Source organism: Aedes albopictus, chromosome 3 (genome assembly GCF_035046485.1).
Source record: "Aedes albopictus strain Foshan chromosome 3, AalbF5, whole genome shotgun sequence".
Lineage (NCBI taxonomy): Eukaryota > Metazoa > Arthropoda > Insecta > Diptera > Culicidae > Aedes > Aedes albopictus.
The window spans coordinates 369681716-369699019 of NC_085138.1; the positions used below are offsets into that span (position 1 = coordinate 369681716).

The following is a 17304-nucleotide window of genomic DNA, read 5'->3' on the forward strand; positions in this document are numbered from 1 at the left end:
ACCTTGATCAAATGGGTTGACTACTTCCACTTCTTCGATCGATTTACTGTAGACTTCCAGCATAATGTCGACAGCGAGCGAAGCCGGCGATCTCCACCCCCACCGGGAATTCTAATCTCAACACTTCGTCGAACATTATGTACATTCCATAACATCGGACCCAGGATGGAACCTTGCGGGACTCCTGAGGTTATGTAAAAGCACTTCCAACCCACCTCGTTGTCGCAAGCTAGTACTCGATTCTGGAAGTAACTTTCGAGAATATTGTACAGGTACCCGGGTATTCCCAGACTCAGGAGCGCATCGGCAATAGCCAGCCAACTGGCGCTATTGAATGCGTTTGGGCTATGGTCATTTTGGGTTATAGGGTTTTCGACCCTATTCCCGGCACAACAGGTAAGGGGCTGTTCATAAACCACGTAGACTTTTTGGGGGGAGGGGGTTTGGCCAAAGTCTACGCTCCATACAAATATCAAAATTTTTGTATGGACAAAAATCTACGAGGGGGGAGGGGGTGTCTGAGATGGCCAAATTTTGGTCTACGTGGTTTATGAACAGCCCCTAAACAAAATTGTAATTGCCTAAATTCACAACGAAACGACCGTTTTCGTCCACTTCTTCCATCTGAATCAGATACCTTATTGCGTGAACTTATTGTTAACAGTGATTGTTGTGTAGATTTTCTGCCGGAAAGTTGATTTTGAACGAGTTTATTGCACCTAGTCCAGCGCCAATTCTCGGCAACAGTGCCGAACTTCCAGCAAAATCAAATGGGGAATCACTTCGGCACCCATCTTTGTGCTGCCGAAGTGCACCCGTCTGCGAGTAATATTTGTTTTGAGCACTTGTGCGGCTTCAGAGTGAAATTGTAGCTCATTGACTGTGGATTCCGTCCAAATGTTGTGGGAGGTGATTACCTATGGAAATGCGTTTGGAAAATATGCGGCAAATGATATTTTGATTTGTTTTGCTGTGAGGTGCCTGGAATTGACACGAGTGCCCATGTAGTTCGAAACGCTATGCCGACGGATCTCCGGGTGGTTTCCCCGCCTCTGGAAATAGAACCAGGCTCTGCTGCTTCCTTACTTCTGGGAAAACTTCCTCGTCCAGGCATTTAAGCATACCAGACCTGAAGATCTCAGGAGCCACTGCAATAGCTACTTTTAAGGCCCGGTTTTCAACTCCGTCCGGACCTGGGGCCTTACCAAAAGTAAGGGACTTTGCTATCCCCGAAAGATCCACATCGCCAGCCCCATTCCCCGGCCGTCCTACGAAAGTAGGCCACAAGGACTAGGATCATAACGCGGGAAAAGCTCCTCGAAGATCCCCTCCAACATATCTGGAGATTGCTCTGTGGTTTGCAACTTTCCAGGGGATCGCCTGCCTGTAATAGGCAGATCGTTAGAGACAGTATCCAATTGTAATTATTGGTAAGACATACGTACACAGATTATACTGTTATTAAGCCATGTTTGTTTGAAGGGTTTTAGTTTCATACAGTTGAGCTTTCTATTGAACAATTTTTTATGGAAACTTTCTTCAACTTACTACAATTATAATTAATAAAATAGTCATTGTTCAAGAATATCGTAAAATTGTATGGTTTCGTGAAGAAGCGACGCTGAAATAACTATCTCATGAAAGATCAACAAGTCACTGCAATGCCCTGGTATGTCCCTGACACCCCCTAAAACCTTCTTGAATACCCCGGAAACGCTCCTGTAACACACTGAAACCCAGAACACTCCTGGAACAACGCTAAAACCCCTTGAAAACTATTGGACCACTTCTGAACCCCCTGAAATCTCATGTAACCCCATGGACCCCCATGAAACATCATGGAATGTTCATAGAACCACCTTGAAACCTCCTGTAACGCCCCTGGGACCTTTCGGAACCTTCATAAAACACAACTGAAATCCCCTGCAACGTCCCTAAAATCCCTTTAAACGTCTCTGAATCCGCATGGAATAACCTTGATATCCCATGGAGACACGGTAAAGGCTGGGTATGCTGCGCAATTCAGATCCCATTGTGATCCACTAGCCTCTGCCCAGCAACTCCTATCCCTACCTCCTCGCGGTACCGGCCGGAAACTATGAGCAACCTTAGGGAAGATCGGGTAATCAACCCTGGTGGGAACTTTGGTCATAGGCTGACAGGGAAGGGGGGGTTGGCTTCAGCAAACCTGAGCGTCTGTTCTCCAGGAGGAGCGGCTCACAACAGCGTCTGATCCCCATGTTAGAGGCGGCTGATCTACGTCCGAGTGCCAGGGAAGGACTCTAAGCTCAACTGTGCACTATGGTCCTCCGGAAAGTAGGGAGTTGGTGTCAGGCCCTACGAGCCAGCCGTAAAAACCATTGTAACGGAAAATCAGCATTATGCCGAGACCAACGGCAACGACCCCAGCGAACAAAAAGGATTTGCGATTGGAAACTCGGTACGTGGAACTGCCGATCTCTCAACTTCATTGGGAGCACCCGCATACTCGCCGATCTACTGAAGGACCGCGGGTTCGGTATCGTAGCGCTGCAGGAGGTGTGTTGGACAGGATCTATGGTGCGAACGTTTAGAGGTAATCATACCATCTACCAGAGCTGCGGCATCGTTGGAGATCACCACAGTAGACGGAATCTCAAATCCACCACGTTCTGATTGACGGACGGCACTTCTCCGACATTCTCGACGTCAGGACCTATCGTGGCGCCAACATCGACTCCGACCACTATCTGGTGACGGTCAAACTGCGCCCAAAACTCTCCGTCATCAACAATGTACGGTACCGGCGACCGCCTTGGTACAACCTAGAACGACTGAAACAACCGGATGTCGCCTCAGCATACGCGCAGAATCTCGAAGCCGCGTTGCCAGACGAGGGGGAGCTCGATGAAGCCCCTCTAGAGGACTGCTGGAGTACAGTGAAAGCAGCCATCAACGACGCATCCGAGAGCACCATCGGGTACGTGGAACGGAATCGACGGAACGAATGGTTCGACGAAAAGTGCCGAACGGTTTTGGAGGAGAAGAACGCAGTGAGGGCGGAAATGCTGCAGCAAGGTACTCGACAGAACGTGGAACATTACAAAGAGAGGCGGAAACAGCAGATCCTCCTCTTTCGGGAGAAAAAGCGCCGCCTGGAAGAAGCGGAGTGTGAATAAATAAAACTGCTGTGCCGTTCCCAAGAAACACGGAAGCTCTATCAGAAGCTCAACGCATCCCGCAAGGCCTTCGTGCCGCGAGCCGAAATATTCAGGGATAAAGACGGAGGCCTCTTGACGAATGGACATAAGGTGATCGAAAGGTGGAAACAGCACTTCGATCAGCACCTGAACGGCGTGAAGAACGTAGGCACGGGAGCCAACGGAAACGGAGGAAATGACGATGCCACGGCAGCGGAGGACGGAAATAAACCAACTCCCACGCTGAGGGAAGTTAAGGATGCCATTCACCAGCTCAAAACCAACAAAGCAGCTGATAAGGATGGTATCGCAGCTGAACTCATCAAGATAGGCCCAGAAAAGTTGGCCACCTGTCTGCATCGGCTGTAGTCAGGATCTGGGAAACCGAACAGCTACCAGAGGAGTGGAAGGAAGGAGTAATCTGCCCCATTCACAAGAACGGCGACCATTTGAAATGAGAACATCAGGCCATCACTTTTTTGAATGCTGCCTACAAAGTGCTATCCCAGATCATCTTCCGTCGTCTGTCACCTAAAATGAATGAGTCCGTGGGAGGTTATCAAGCCGGCTTCAACGACGGCCGGTCGACAACGGACCAGATCTTTACCGTACGGCAAATCCTCTAGAAATGCCGTGAATACCAGGTCCCAACGCATCACCTGTTCATCGACTTCAAAGCGGCATACGACAGTATCGGCCGCGCAGAGCTATGGAGAATCATGGACGAAAACGGATTTCCTGATAAGCTGACTAGACTGATTAAAGCAACGATGGACGGTGTGCAAAACTGCGTAAGGGTTTCGGGTGAACTATAGAGTTCATTCGAATCTCGCCGGGACTGCGACAAGGTGACGGACTCTCATGCCTACTCTTCAATATCGCTCTGGAAGGTGTGATGCGACGAGCCGGGCTTAACAGCCGGGAAACAATTTTCACAAAATCCGGTCAAGAGCTGTACACCCGCCTGAAACGCGAAGCAGCAAAGGTTGGACTGGTGTTAAATGCCTCAAAAACAAAGTACATGCTGGTAGGCGGAACCGAACACGACCGGATCCGTCTGGGTAGTAGTGTTACGATAGACGGGGATACTTTCGAGGTGGTGGAGGAATTCGTCTACCTCGGATCCTTACTGACAGCTGACAACAACGTGAGCCGTGAAACTCGGAAGCGCATCATCAGCGGAAGTCGGGCCTACTACGGGCTCCAGAAGAAACTACGGTCGAAAAAGATTCACCCACGCACCAAATGCACCATGTACAAAACGCTAATAAGACCGGTGGTCCTCTACGGACACGAGACATGGACCATGCTCGAGGAGGACCTGCAAGCACTCGGAGTTTTCGAGCGACGCGTGCTAAGGACGATCTTCGGCGGTGTGCAGGAGAACGGTGTGTAGCGGAGAAGGATGAATCACGAGCTCGCTGCACTTTACGGCGAACCCAGCATCCAGAAGGTGGCCAAAGCCGGAAGGATACGGTGGGCAGGGCATGTTGCAATAATACCGGACAACAACCCTGCAAAACTGGTGTTTGCAACTGATCCGGTTGGCACAAGAAGGCGTGGAGCGCAGAGAGCACAATGGGCGGACCAGGTGGAACGTGACCTGGCGAGCATTGGGCTCGACCGAGGATGGAGAGCGGCAGCGACAAACCGAGTATTGTGGCGTACTATTGTTGATTATGTCTTGTCTTAATGATGTTGAACAAATAAATGTATTTATGTATCCCATGGAGACTCCTAAAATGCTGACGAAACCCCCTGGAATGCTCCTGGAACCCATGAAACCTCTGGAACGCCCATTAAGACCCCTAAAACCCCTTGAACTCCTGAAACCTCCAACGATTCACCCAAAACCTCTAGAATATCTCTGAAATCACTTGAAACCCCTGAAACTCTCCCCTGAACGCACCTGCAACCCTATGGTTCCCGCGGAATCACATGGAATGATTTCGAAACTCCTTAGAGATCCCTGGAACGCTCGTGAAATTGAAATTAGGCTAAAATGTAGAAAAATAACAAAGAAGCGGTTCCACGTCAATGGAAATTCAATACAAAACTGACATGTAAATGTGATAGCTTGAAGGTCGCCAATCAGAAAGTTTGGGAACCTATGCCTTAAGCAATTCATTTGGGATTCCATTCTTAAATTCATTTCGGAAATTGTTTGGAAATCAGAAGTTTGATGATTAACCTGGGCTTGTTAGGGGAATATCTGTAAATAAAAAGAAAATCGCGTTAAGTACTGTTCCTTTGAATTCCACTAAGAATTTGCATCCAGTCGAGTCAAGTACAAGACACTGAAGACGACCTTACAGTTGAGGTCGAAATACGTATCTGTCAAAGGATGCAAATTCTTAGTGGAATTCAAAGGAACAGTACTTAACGCGATTTTCTTTTTATTTAATCAGAAGTTTGTTTGCAAATTTTCAAAGAAATTCCAACCTATATTGGAATCTTTTTTCGGCAATTCACTCCAAAAGACAATTTCTATGATTTTTTTTTAACTTCCATGGAAATGCCTTTGAAAATTGCATTAGAAATTTCTCAGGCTGCTTTTCGGAAATATTTTCCATTTTTTTCTGTGACAGTTCCTTTCAAAGTTGCTTTGAAAATTGTTTCAGAAATTATATTTTCAGATTATTTATGTAATCGCAGTTGCTTTATTAAATTAGTTTGTGAATTTATTTGTGATTCGTATTAAAATTGCTTCTGTATTTCTGATTAGAAATTTCAGAATTTCCAAAGGAATTGTCTGGAAAATTTACAAAGAAATAGCCAAAGGAGAAAATTACCTGTGATTTGCAAATGCATAAACGAAAGCAAAAAATTTGAGAATTTGCCATAAAAGCTTCAAGCGAAATTTCAGAAGAAAATTTGAAAGGTGTATTCGAAGGACTTTCCAAAGAAATTGTCCATTCCAATGGCAAATAAATTGCGAAAGAATTTTTAAAGGAATTGCTCAATAAATTGTATTGGAATTGCCAAAGTAAATTTTTAGGAAAATTTCGCCAAAGCAATAACTTAAAGAAATTTCCAAAGAAACTACTTAAGAAATCCCTAAAGGAATTGTCTTAGGAGTTTTCAAAGAAATAAATAAAAAAAAGTACAATAAAAAAAAACAAAAAAAAAATACAGTAGGAATCTTATTGAAATTGCCGAAAAAAATCTAAAATTCCCGAAGAAACTGAACGTGAGGCATCGAGTTCCTAACAGAATGAAGGCAATGTTATTTTTTCCTGAATCTTATTCAATTCCCCTGATGTTCCGGAGAAAAACATCAATGAGGAGAAATTGATCATTGCAGTTACGCCTGTATACCACAGATATCAAACGCAAGATTTGTTTTATTCATGAATCATGTCTGCCAGTACCCACAACCTGTTTCTAGAGTTTTCTGCGGAATGCGGAACAGTTTACACTTATGAAACACACTTTGTTTTCTCCTGGCATACATTGTTTTGTCTGGACCGATCACGCTACCTAATAATTCATCCCTTTGCGCATGCGGATGATAATCGTGAGATTAAAGCAGTGAATTCAGTGTGTTGATTTGGTATATAATTCAGGTTGATAGTCAAATGAACAGATCAGTTGAAGTCCAAATTGCGGAAAACATGGACGTCAATAAAAACATTGGTGTAATTGAGTTCTATCAGGACTCAACAATCCTTATCACAGGCGCGACCGGATTCACCGGTCAAGTTTTGTTGGAGAAAATTTTACGTAGCCTGAAACCACGGAAAATTTACGTTTTGGTTCGTGAAAAGCGAGGCGTGAAAGCACGGAAAGATCGATGTACACAGAGCAAGGAGTAACTTTCACGCAGCGATCGAAAAGACAAAAGATTTCATGCAAACTTGTGTGAAATTTCACGCAAATTTGTGTAATACCGGATCAGCACATTTTTTGTGCTGATCCAGTCGTACGCAAATATGAGTAAAAAATCCTTTGTCTTTTCGCAAGTTACTCATTCGCTGTGTACTTTCGTTTTAGGGTGAGCCCGTGATGGGTAAAGCAGTTGTTCTCGAATGTTGTAAGTTAAGTTAATGCGAATGTAAATAGTTTGTCAGAGATGTGATTAGTGTGTTTCGTTTAGCTCTTTGAACAGGTTCGTCAAGATAATTTACTGTGCCGCGTAATTCCAGTAGATGTAGATTTTGACCAAGAGCATCTCTCTCTTGACGAAGCTCTGCGGGAAAACCTAGCCAACGAAGTCGACGTACTCTTCAATCTGTTGGCAAGTGTGAACTTCAACGAACCACTTGCAAGTGCTTTTCAAACAAATGTCGAGTACAGCAGAAACCTGCTGCAGTTGGCTAGCACGTTCCATCACTTGAAAGCTGTCATACACGTGTCAACGTTCTACTCCAACTGCGATCGCACAACAATAGAGGAACTGATCTATCCCGACACTAGCTTCGGTGGATACGAGAACGTGCGGGCTATTTTGAACCAGCTGAAACCAACCGAAAGAGATGTTTTCTCTCCATTTATTCTAGGGAAACAGCCCAACACTTACACGTACAGTAAGAAATGTGCAGAATCGATGATCAATGATAACTTTAGTCAGTTACCGGTTGGAATCTTCCGACCACCTATTGGTACTGATCAATCGTATACGAATATTCATCATGAACAGTCTTATTCAACCATTCCTCAATTCCAGTGAGCTCAACATTTCGTGAACCTTTTCCGGATTGGTATTACAAATACAATGGCCCTTGTGGGATACTGATGGCCTTGTACTTTGGACTACTGAATGTTTTGCCGTTCGAATTTGACAAGAGGACATTTGTGGCACCGGTAGACTACTGTATCAATGCGATGCTGTGCTGCGCCGTTGACGTGTACAAAAAACACTGTCAACAGTCTACGGATTGTATCGGGAAGGTGCAGGTCTACAACTTTACCGATGGCACCAGAAATTGCAGCTGGGAGGAGGCTTACCGTTGGTACCTGGAAGGTATGACTCCTTTGCGAACATATTTGAGGTAAGTTTTGTGGTCCGTCTGCGGAGTGTCCAAGTAACTGTATCGCTTTTCCAGAGCCCGCTTTCTAACGTTAACTTCTAACAACAAAATCCTTTGTGAGATTGGTTTTTATTGGATGAGAGTACGCGCCCACTTCATCGATTTTATTGCATGGGCCTTGGGGAAAAAGTCACCAACAGCAGCTACTGCCACCACAGAACGAATCATCACGCAAGTGAAGCTTCTTAGGCCGTTTTGCGTTCAAGAATGGGGCATGGGCAATAGTAACATGATGAAAGTAGTTGAAGGGTTGAGCGTTCGTGACAAACTTCGTTTTCCTTGCGATCTCAGGAATGTTGATTTGGAAGCACATTTGAGAAGGTTCATACCAGGAGTATTGAAGTATGTGGTTAATGCTAAAAGCGTAGCTTGAACTTGATTAATAAAAGCTTAATGCTCATTATATAGTGTTTTTACTATTATGATGTACTCACTGCCTCAATCGTCAGTAACGTACATTTTTGAAAGAAATTTTCTTCCATGTGACCGCACCCGTGAATGTTCCATCATAAAACAACTTCATTAACATCATCTTAATTTAGTGATCAATCTGTGATCAAACAACACCCGAACAAGCTTTGACCGTCATGAGGGTTGTTGATTCAGTAAAATTGCAAACAAACATTTACTGATCATTGATGTTTGCCAACATCTCGAGCTTAGTTTTGAAAATCATTACATATTCAGTCACGTGATTTTTCCAAATGAATAGCCTGAGCAGAATGCGTGTGCTAGGGCAATTTGTTATGTTCACACTACAGTGCCATATAAGCAAATCACGCTACATCCAGTGAAATATGTTTTATATATCGACTAGAGAAAAATCTTCACTGGCTGATGGCGTTCCCTCTTAGGTCAACGGCACTCTGATATACAGAGTAAGCTGAATGATCTTGCCTATCGTACCTGGGCGACAGGTCCATGAACAAGTCGTTACAAATTTTAGCAATTATTTATGGACAAAAGCCTTAGCGGGGGAGGGTGGGTCTGAGATGGCCAAAAATGAATCTTATAGTTTATGGACAGCATCCAGTGGAAGATGTTAAAATGTTTCAGTGACTTGCATCCCTGCTCTATGTTGTTTGTGGCAATCGGCCGCCATTTGACTTTCATAAGGGCTGTTTTTATGAGTTTGAGAAATGTATATTGAATAAACAGTCAGATTAGTCGACGCTTCAAAATCCGAAGTTCAAACTCAAACGTTTAATCTGTATTGCTATACGCCAGTGAAGCCTGGTGTATATCAGTGGAGAACATTGGATGGCTGCAGGATTTCATCAATATTGTGGATTTAGCACCAAATTGGTGTCGGAAGTAACTTCATTGACTTCCGCTGCCTTTCCTATGCGTTAAACATAACGTTGGAAGTAGTGCGCTGTATAGTAAATCTGATGCTCTATACAGCGCACTACTTCCGACGTTATGTTTAACGCATAGGAATGGCAGCGGAAGTAAATGAAGGTACTTCCGATACCAATTTGGTGCTAAATCCACAATAGATGTCTACGGCTCTCCAGTTAGCCTAGTGGTTTAGGCTATGGATCGCCAATCCGGAGACGGCGGGTTCGATTCCCGTTCCGGTCGGGAAAATTTTTTCGACTCCCTGGGCATAGTGTATCATTGTACTTGCCTCACAATATACAAATTCATGCAATGGCAGGCAAAGAAAGCCCTTCAATTAATAACTGTAGAAGTGCTCAAAGAACACTAAGTTGAAGCGAGGCAGGCCAAGTTCCAGTGGGGACGTCGAGCCATAAAGAAGAAGAAGAATGTCTACGATATACAATTCGTGTATGGTGGCCCCAACGCGGAGTTCCATCATCGATGTCACCAACAGTCGCTAGCGATTAAGGACAGAAATTCGGGAGTGAACATGGATGTGGGTCGGCCACACTCTACGCAGGGGTGGGAAAAAAATCTACAAGAAAATACTTGATTGGAACCCAGTAAGATATCACAGTAGAGGCAGGCATAGAGGTTCTGCATCACCATGGGCGCTCAGGGCTAAAAGTAAGTAAAGTAGATGGATCGGTGAGTATACGAGTGCTCCCGATAATGTCCACGGACCGAGGTCGCTGAGGTCGCTACCATTGGTTTTAGATCGCATTAAAGCCTGTATCCGCAATAATCGGGACATAGAAGTACGGCAGTAACTCTGTACTGAATCAATAAAAATTGGCCACAAATTAACTGTTTAATATTTGTGCAAAATTTCATAAAAATCGATGCATTACTTTTAACTGTGAATGAGAAACAAACAGACGTGGTTTTCAAGATTTTGTACAATTGTCACCCATTTTCATTCGTATACTAGATGGTACTTTTCCGCAATTCAAAATTTTGTGAAAATAATTATGAAATTTCGTGAGCAGTTATGATACTTATAGAGACACTTTCTTGCAAAATTTCATCAACTTTTATCATTTGGATTGAAAGTTACTGGTGTTGATGGAGGATAGTGTAAGTGAAAATATTTCATGTTTTTCATGTGCGATGTTTGCCCGTTCATAACTAAGGTAGTTGGTTATGTGTATAATATGCCTGCAAAATTAAATGATTATTGGTGTAGTACTTTTAACAATACAATCGATACAATAAGGGGTTCTCACTAATTGTTGTCTGAGGGGCTAAAATCACGGTCAGCTCCAATATATGTTACGATTCTAAAATTGTTGAAAGTGCATCGATTTTTTTTAATTTTACCTATGCAAGTAAAGTAGATTGAGAGGTTTGTTTTCAAAATTTCAGCCATTTCGTTTATCAAATTCAAAAGATACAGCGCTGACAAGCTAAACCAGGGGCTGTACAAAATTCAATTGCTCGCGTTCTACTGTTTCATTGTTACAAGAAAAGGTACTTCATCGATTCACATGAAATTTTGCCGGTTAAACAAGCACATCTTAAGATATTATCAGGCAAAATTTGAGCAATTTTAATATACCTATTGCAGAGTTACAGCCATATTTATGTGTCCCGATTATTGCGGATACAGGCTTTATTCTCTTGTTGACTATTCTATACAATTGTTCTTTACGGTGTAGCAGGCTGTGCACGCGAGCGACTGCGTTTACGAAACTGTCATGTGCTTACTTTGCTTCGTGTTGTTTTGATTATGGCCGGCCGAATTTAGCAACGGCTGGTGTTGCAAATTTCGCCTCGTAAAGTGATTGTAAATTGATCTCCGGATAACTTGCGATTGTTTAAAGAATTTGTCTTATTCCCATCGGGGTACCAGAACTTTAATGTCCCTAAGGTCCATAATGATATGTAGTAGACTTCAGCTTGATCTAGTAACCACGATTGATTATGCAACGATACTCAGTATATCACATATGGCTGCTGTTACGAGTAGTGTAGACCTGAAGTTCTGACCTCCTAGATAATTTGGCTGACCTGGAATATTCCTATAGTGTCTCTAAATGACGTCTGAGATTTCAAGAGCTTCACGAGTCCCAGCAGATTATGCAATGATGTTTTCTTGTTATTCTTGTAGATTTGAAGGACACACTGGCGTAGCCACGGGGGGGAAGGGGGGGTGGGGGGGGGGGGGGGGGGGGTGGGGTGGGGGGAGGGGGGGGGGGGGGGGGGGGGGGAGGGGGGGGGTGGGGGGGGGGGTGGGGGGGGGGGGGGGGGGGGGGAGGGGGGGGGTGGGGGGGGGGGGGGGGGGAAGGGGTGGGGTTAGGGTTAAAGCCCCCCCCAGAGCCAACATTTGTGGAACAAATTTTCAGTATAAAGCGCTTTGCGACAAAAAAAATTTTGCGGCTGCGCCACTACTTTCAAACTACGAATACGATTACTCTTACTTACCTTACCGATCAGGCTAAGGCCGGGGTGGCCTCTGCTGTACATAGTAGCCTCCTCCATTCCACTCGGTCCATGGCTGTTTGTCTCCAGTTCCGCACTCTGCGTAGGGTCCGCAGATCATCCTCCACTTGGTCGACCCACCTAGCTCGCTGCGCTCCACGTCTTCTTGTACCGGTCGGATGACTCTCGAGAACCATTTTAGTCGGGTTGCTATCCGACATCCTGATGACGTGACCCGCCCACCGTAGCCTCCCGATTTTCGCGGTATGGACGATGGTTGGTTCTCCCAGCAGCTGATGCAGCTAGTGGTTCATTCGCCTTCTCCAAGTCCCGTCTTCCATCTGCACTCCGCCGTAGATGGTACGCAACACCTTCCGTTCGAAAACTCCAAGGGCGCGTTGGTCCTCTGCACGTAGGGTCCATGTTTCGTGCCCATAGAGGACGACCGGTCTAATCAACGTTTTGTAGATAGTTAACTTCGTGTTACGGCGAACTTTATTCGATCGTAGAGTTCTACGGAGTCCAAAGTAGGCACGATTTCCTGCCACAATGCGCCTCTGAATTTCTCTGCTGGTGTCGTTGTCGTCGGTCACCAGTGAGCCCAAGTACACGAATTCTTCAACCGCCTCGATTTCATCACCGTCGATATGAATTCGGGGTGGCGGGCGCGATGATTCCTCCCTGGAGCCCTTTGCCATCATGTACTTTGTCTTCGACACATTAATGACTAATCCGATTCGCCTGGCTTCACTCTTTAGTCGGATGTACGTTTCCGCCATCGTCTCAAATTTACGAGCAATAATATCAATATCATCGGCGAAACCAAGCAGCTGAAAATCGTCCCACTCGTGTTTATCCCCGCTCTTCTTATTACACCCTCCAAAGCAATGTTGAACAGCAAGCACGAAAGACCATCACCTTGCCGTAACCCTCTGCGAGATTCGAAGGGACTCGAGAGTGTCCCTGATACTCGAACTACACACATCACTCGATCCATCGTCACCTTGATCAACCGTATCAGTTTATCCGGGAATCCGTATTCGTGCATAATCTGCCATAGCTGTTCTCGATCGATTGTATCATACGCCGATTTGAAATCGATGAACAAGTGATGTGTGGGCACGTTGTATTCGCGGCATTTCTGCAACACCTGGCGGATGGCGAACATCTGGTCCGTTGTAGCGCGTTCACCCATAAATCCAGCCTGATATTGCCCCACGAACTCTCTTGCAATCGGTGATAGACGGCGGCATAAAATTTGAGAGAGTATCTTGTAGGCAGCGCTCAGTAGTGTGATCGCGCGGTAGTTCCCGCAATCCAACTTGTCGCCCTTTTTGTAGATGGGACACACGATACCTTCCATCCATTCCTCCGGTAATACTTCCTCCTCCCAAATCTTGGTTATGACCCAGTGTAGTGCTCTCACCAGTGCTTCTCCACCGTATTTTAGAAGCTCGCTTGGTAGTTGATCTGCTCCTGCGGCTTTGTTGTTTTTCAACCGATCCTCAATCTCTTGGAGGTCAGGGGCCGGAAGTCTTTCGTCCTGTGCACATACTCCTAGATCTGTTACCACGCCACCTTCGGTACTTGCAACGTCGCCATTGAGGTGCTCATCGTAATGCTGCCGCCACCTCTCGACCACCTCACGCTCGCTCGTGAGAATATTCCCGTGGTTATCTCGGCACATGTCGGCTTGTGGCACAAAGCCTCTGCGCGAGCGGTTCAGCTTCTCGTAGAACTTTCGTGTGTCCTTAGCGCGGTACAGCTCTTCCATCGCTTCGCGATCTCGTTCTTCCTGCTGGCGCTTCTTCATCCGGAAGACTGAGTTCTGCCTGTTCCGCGCCTGTTTGTAACGTGCCTCATTCGCTCTCGTACGGTGTTGCAGCATTCTCGCCCATGCTGCATTCTTCTCGTTTTTCAACTGTTCACATTCGCCGTCGTACCAGTCGTTTCTGTGATTCGGAGTCGCGAAGCCTAGTGCTGTAGCCGAGGTACTACCTATGGCGGATCGGATGTCCCTCCAGCCATCTTCAAGTGTAGCTGCGCCAAGCTGCTCTTCCGTTGGTAGGGCCACTGCTAACTGCTGCGCGTAGTCTTGAGCCACTTCTACGTTACGAAGTTGCTCGATGTTGAGCCGCGGCGTTCGACTTCGACGCGTGGTGATAACTGTCGAAAGTTTTGAGCGCATGCATACAGCGACTAAGTAGTGATCCGAATCTATATTCGCACTGCGATATGTGCGGACATTGGTTATATCCGAGAAGAATTTACCGTCGATTAGAACGTGGTCGATTTGATTTTCTGTTTGTTGGTCGGGTGATCTCCAGGTGGCTTTGTGGATATCTTTGCGGGGGAAGAAGGTGCTTCGGACTACCATACCACGGGAGGCTGCAAAGTTTACGCATCGCTGGCCGTTATCATTCGATACGGCGTGCAGGCTGTTTCGCCCGATTACCGGTCTGTACATTTCCTCCCTTCCTACCTGCGCGTTCATGTCGCCGACAACGATTTTCACGTCACGCTGCGAGCAACCATCGTATGTTTGCTCTAACTGCGCGTAGAACGCTTCTTTCTCGTCATCAGGTCTCCCTTCGTGTGGGCAGTGGACGTTGATGATGCTGTAGTTGAAGAAACGGCCCTTAACTCTTAACATGCACATCCTTGCGTTGATCGGCTGCCACCCGATCACACGTTGTCGCATCTTTCCCAACACTATAAATCCTGTTCCCAGTTCATTGATGGTGCCACAGCTTTGGTAGAAGGTAGCCGCTCGATGCCCGCTTTTCCACACTTTCTGTCCAGTCCAACAGAGTTCCTGCAACGCCACGATGTCGAAGTTGCGGGGATGTAGTTCGTCGTAGATTATCCTGTCACATCCTGCGAAACCTAGTGACTTGCAATTCCATGTTCCAAGTTTCCAATCGTAGTCCTTATTTCGTCGCGTGGGTCTTTGCCGATTGTATCGAGTCGTATTTTCTCCTATGTTATTCGCAATGGGGATTTTTACGGGTGGCTTATTGGGCCTACGCCAACACTCCTGTCTCGCCGGAGGGCCATCGTGCCAGTTCTGTTTAACGTCCCAACCAACACTAGGACGACCACGCTGATGGGGCTACCACCTTGGATCTAGCTGGGCGTGGTGCAGCGTTTCTTACTCAGCCGCTGGATGCCAGAACAGACGCTGTTTGAGCCGCACCTCCTTGGTGAACAAACGCTCGAATCGTACCTCCTCAATCTAGCTGAAGTCAGAAGGACAACAGTGCCCAGGCTGCACTACCAGCTAAGCACACAACTCTTAGCTGGCGGTCTTTGTCATCGCTTGACCCGTGGAAGCATGAGGTAGGAACTTGTGAGGAACAGAGCTATGTTGGACGCTCTCCTTATCGACTCACCGTTTTGCAGCCCAAATACGATTACTCATTACTGTTTATAAAATATAAGTGTCAAATAAAAAAAAAGTATCATTGACCGTTGAAAACCCCTCCCAGAGACAATTTCTGGCTACGCCACTGGAAGGACATCATTATAGAACAGTTTGGATGACAATGAATGACCCAACAGTTTATAATAATTTCTAGTAGACTTCAGATTGGTCCAGTAACCGCGGTTGGTTATGCAACGTTACTCAGTATAACAGAAATGGCTACTGTTACGAGTATAGACCTGAAGTTCTGAACTCCGAGGTAGTTTGGCTGACCTGGAATATCCTTATAATGTCTCTAAATGGCATTTGAGATTTCAAAAGCTTCATGAATTCCAATAGATTATAACATGTTATTATTTATTGCGAAAACACATAAAACTATTCCTGTAGATTTGAAGGACTTTACCATAGGGCAGTTTTGGACACCTAGAACATCCCAGAATATAAAACACCTTTTGATATTCTTGACGAAGGTTAAATGAATACATATGAACGTAACCCATATCTAAATTCAGCTTTTAGAACAACTGGTATGTCGATTATTTCGTTTTTCCAAACTTCATGGTGTTCAAGATGTTCTAGGTTGTCAATTAAATCTCAAATACAAATATTCCCATTTTTCCTTAATAAAGGACTCAATTTGCAACAACTTCGCCGAAGACAGTATTCTGTTTTATTGAATGTGTGAAAACATCCGTTTCTATGTTGGGGTCATATATGACCCCTCCGGCTCCAAAGGGAACACAGCAAAGTCTTACTGGACATGATAGATTACGAAATCGTAGCTTTGTATAATAAAAGAAGTTACTATTATGCCCCCACACTTTAGGATGTAAACTCAAGAACAGTTTGGATGACCTAGGATATCCCGATTGATCTGATACTGTCTTTTAAACTTCTAGAAGACTTACTGAACATGATAGATTACAAATCGTAGCTTTGTATAATGAAAGATGTTACCGTTACACCCATAGACTTCAGGATCTGAACTCAAGTTCAGTTTGGATGACCTACGATATCCCGACTGTTCTAATATTGTCAATTGAACTTACAGAAGACTTACTTTACATTATAGAATACGAATCGTAGCCTTGTACAATGAAAGAAGTTTCCGTTACACGCGTAGACTTTAGGACCTAAAACGCAAGAACAGTTTGGATGACCTAGGATATCCCGACTGATTTGATACTGTCTAATGAATTTTCAGAAGACTTACTTGACATGATAGATTACAAATCGTAGCTTTGTATAATGAAAGATGTTATCGTTACATCTGTAGACTTTAGGATCTGAACTCAAGATGGATGACCTAGGATATCCCGACTGTTCTGATACTGTCTTTTGAACTTTTACCTTTTATATGCTGTTGAGCACAAAAACAACAGAAATACGTAAAAAATCTCTTTAATAACGCTTGGAAAAATTCCTGCTCCAAAGGGTTAAAATACCGTTTTTGAGACGAATTAGGAACCGACAATCTGCTTGAAGAATTGACATCTCATTTCAAAGATGTGGGACGAATTTCATCCTTTCTATACAGACAATCAACCATCACTAAGAAAGTTTAAATCTTATATTTTTCGATAATGTTAGAATGATGAAATATGTGCAACATGCATCTGAGGCATGAGGTACTGTTTTTAAAGGCAATCAGATTACAGTTTTTCAAATTCGATGGCAATGTCCGAAGAATATTAGACATTAACTAATCGTTGTTGTGTAATATTCACCGATACAAGTGAGTTTGAGCTACTAATTAGCCTACATTTGCATACAATAACACTGTGCAGCGGCACATCCAACGACGAAAAGAATTTATTTAAAATGTTTCTCTTGGGTGGACTTTGCTTTGCTTCAAACTGTCACT

At 44.8% G+C, this 17304-nt stretch overlaps 1 protein-coding gene across 1 annotated transcript; it reads left to right on the forward strand.

The window, feature by feature from the left end:
* Positions 1 to 6781: 6781 nt before the first annotated feature.
* LOC109432282 (fatty acyl-CoA reductase 1-like) lies at positions 6782 to 8609 on the forward strand. Its single transcript, XM_062855560.1, has 5 exons — positions 6782 to 6969; positions 7188 to 7212; positions 7276 to 7780; positions 7846 to 8170; positions 8225 to 8609. Exons 1-5 carry the CDS (start codon positions 6794 to 6796, stop codon positions 8580 to 8582), a joined length of 1389 nt encoding a protein of 462 aa, XP_062711544.1. The 5' UTR covers positions 6782 to 6793; the 3' UTR covers positions 8583 to 8609.
* The last annotated feature ends 8695 nt before the right edge of the window (positions 8610 to 17304 follow it).

Bases quoted from the DNA above. Each gene is read 5' to 3' on its own strand.
- LOC109432282 (XM_062855560.1), top strand. From the start codon at position 6,794: ATGGACGTCAATAAAAACATTGGTGTAATTGAGTTCTATCAGGACTCA. The intron at 7,781-7,845 runs GTACTGATCAAT...CCTCAATTCCAG, and splicing joins AATCTTCCGACCACCTATTG to TGAGCTCAACATTTCGTGAA. The intron at 8,171-8,224 runs GTAAGTTTTGTG...TCGCTTTTCCAG, and splicing joins CCTTTGCGAACATATTTGAG to AGCCCGCTTTCTAACGTTAA.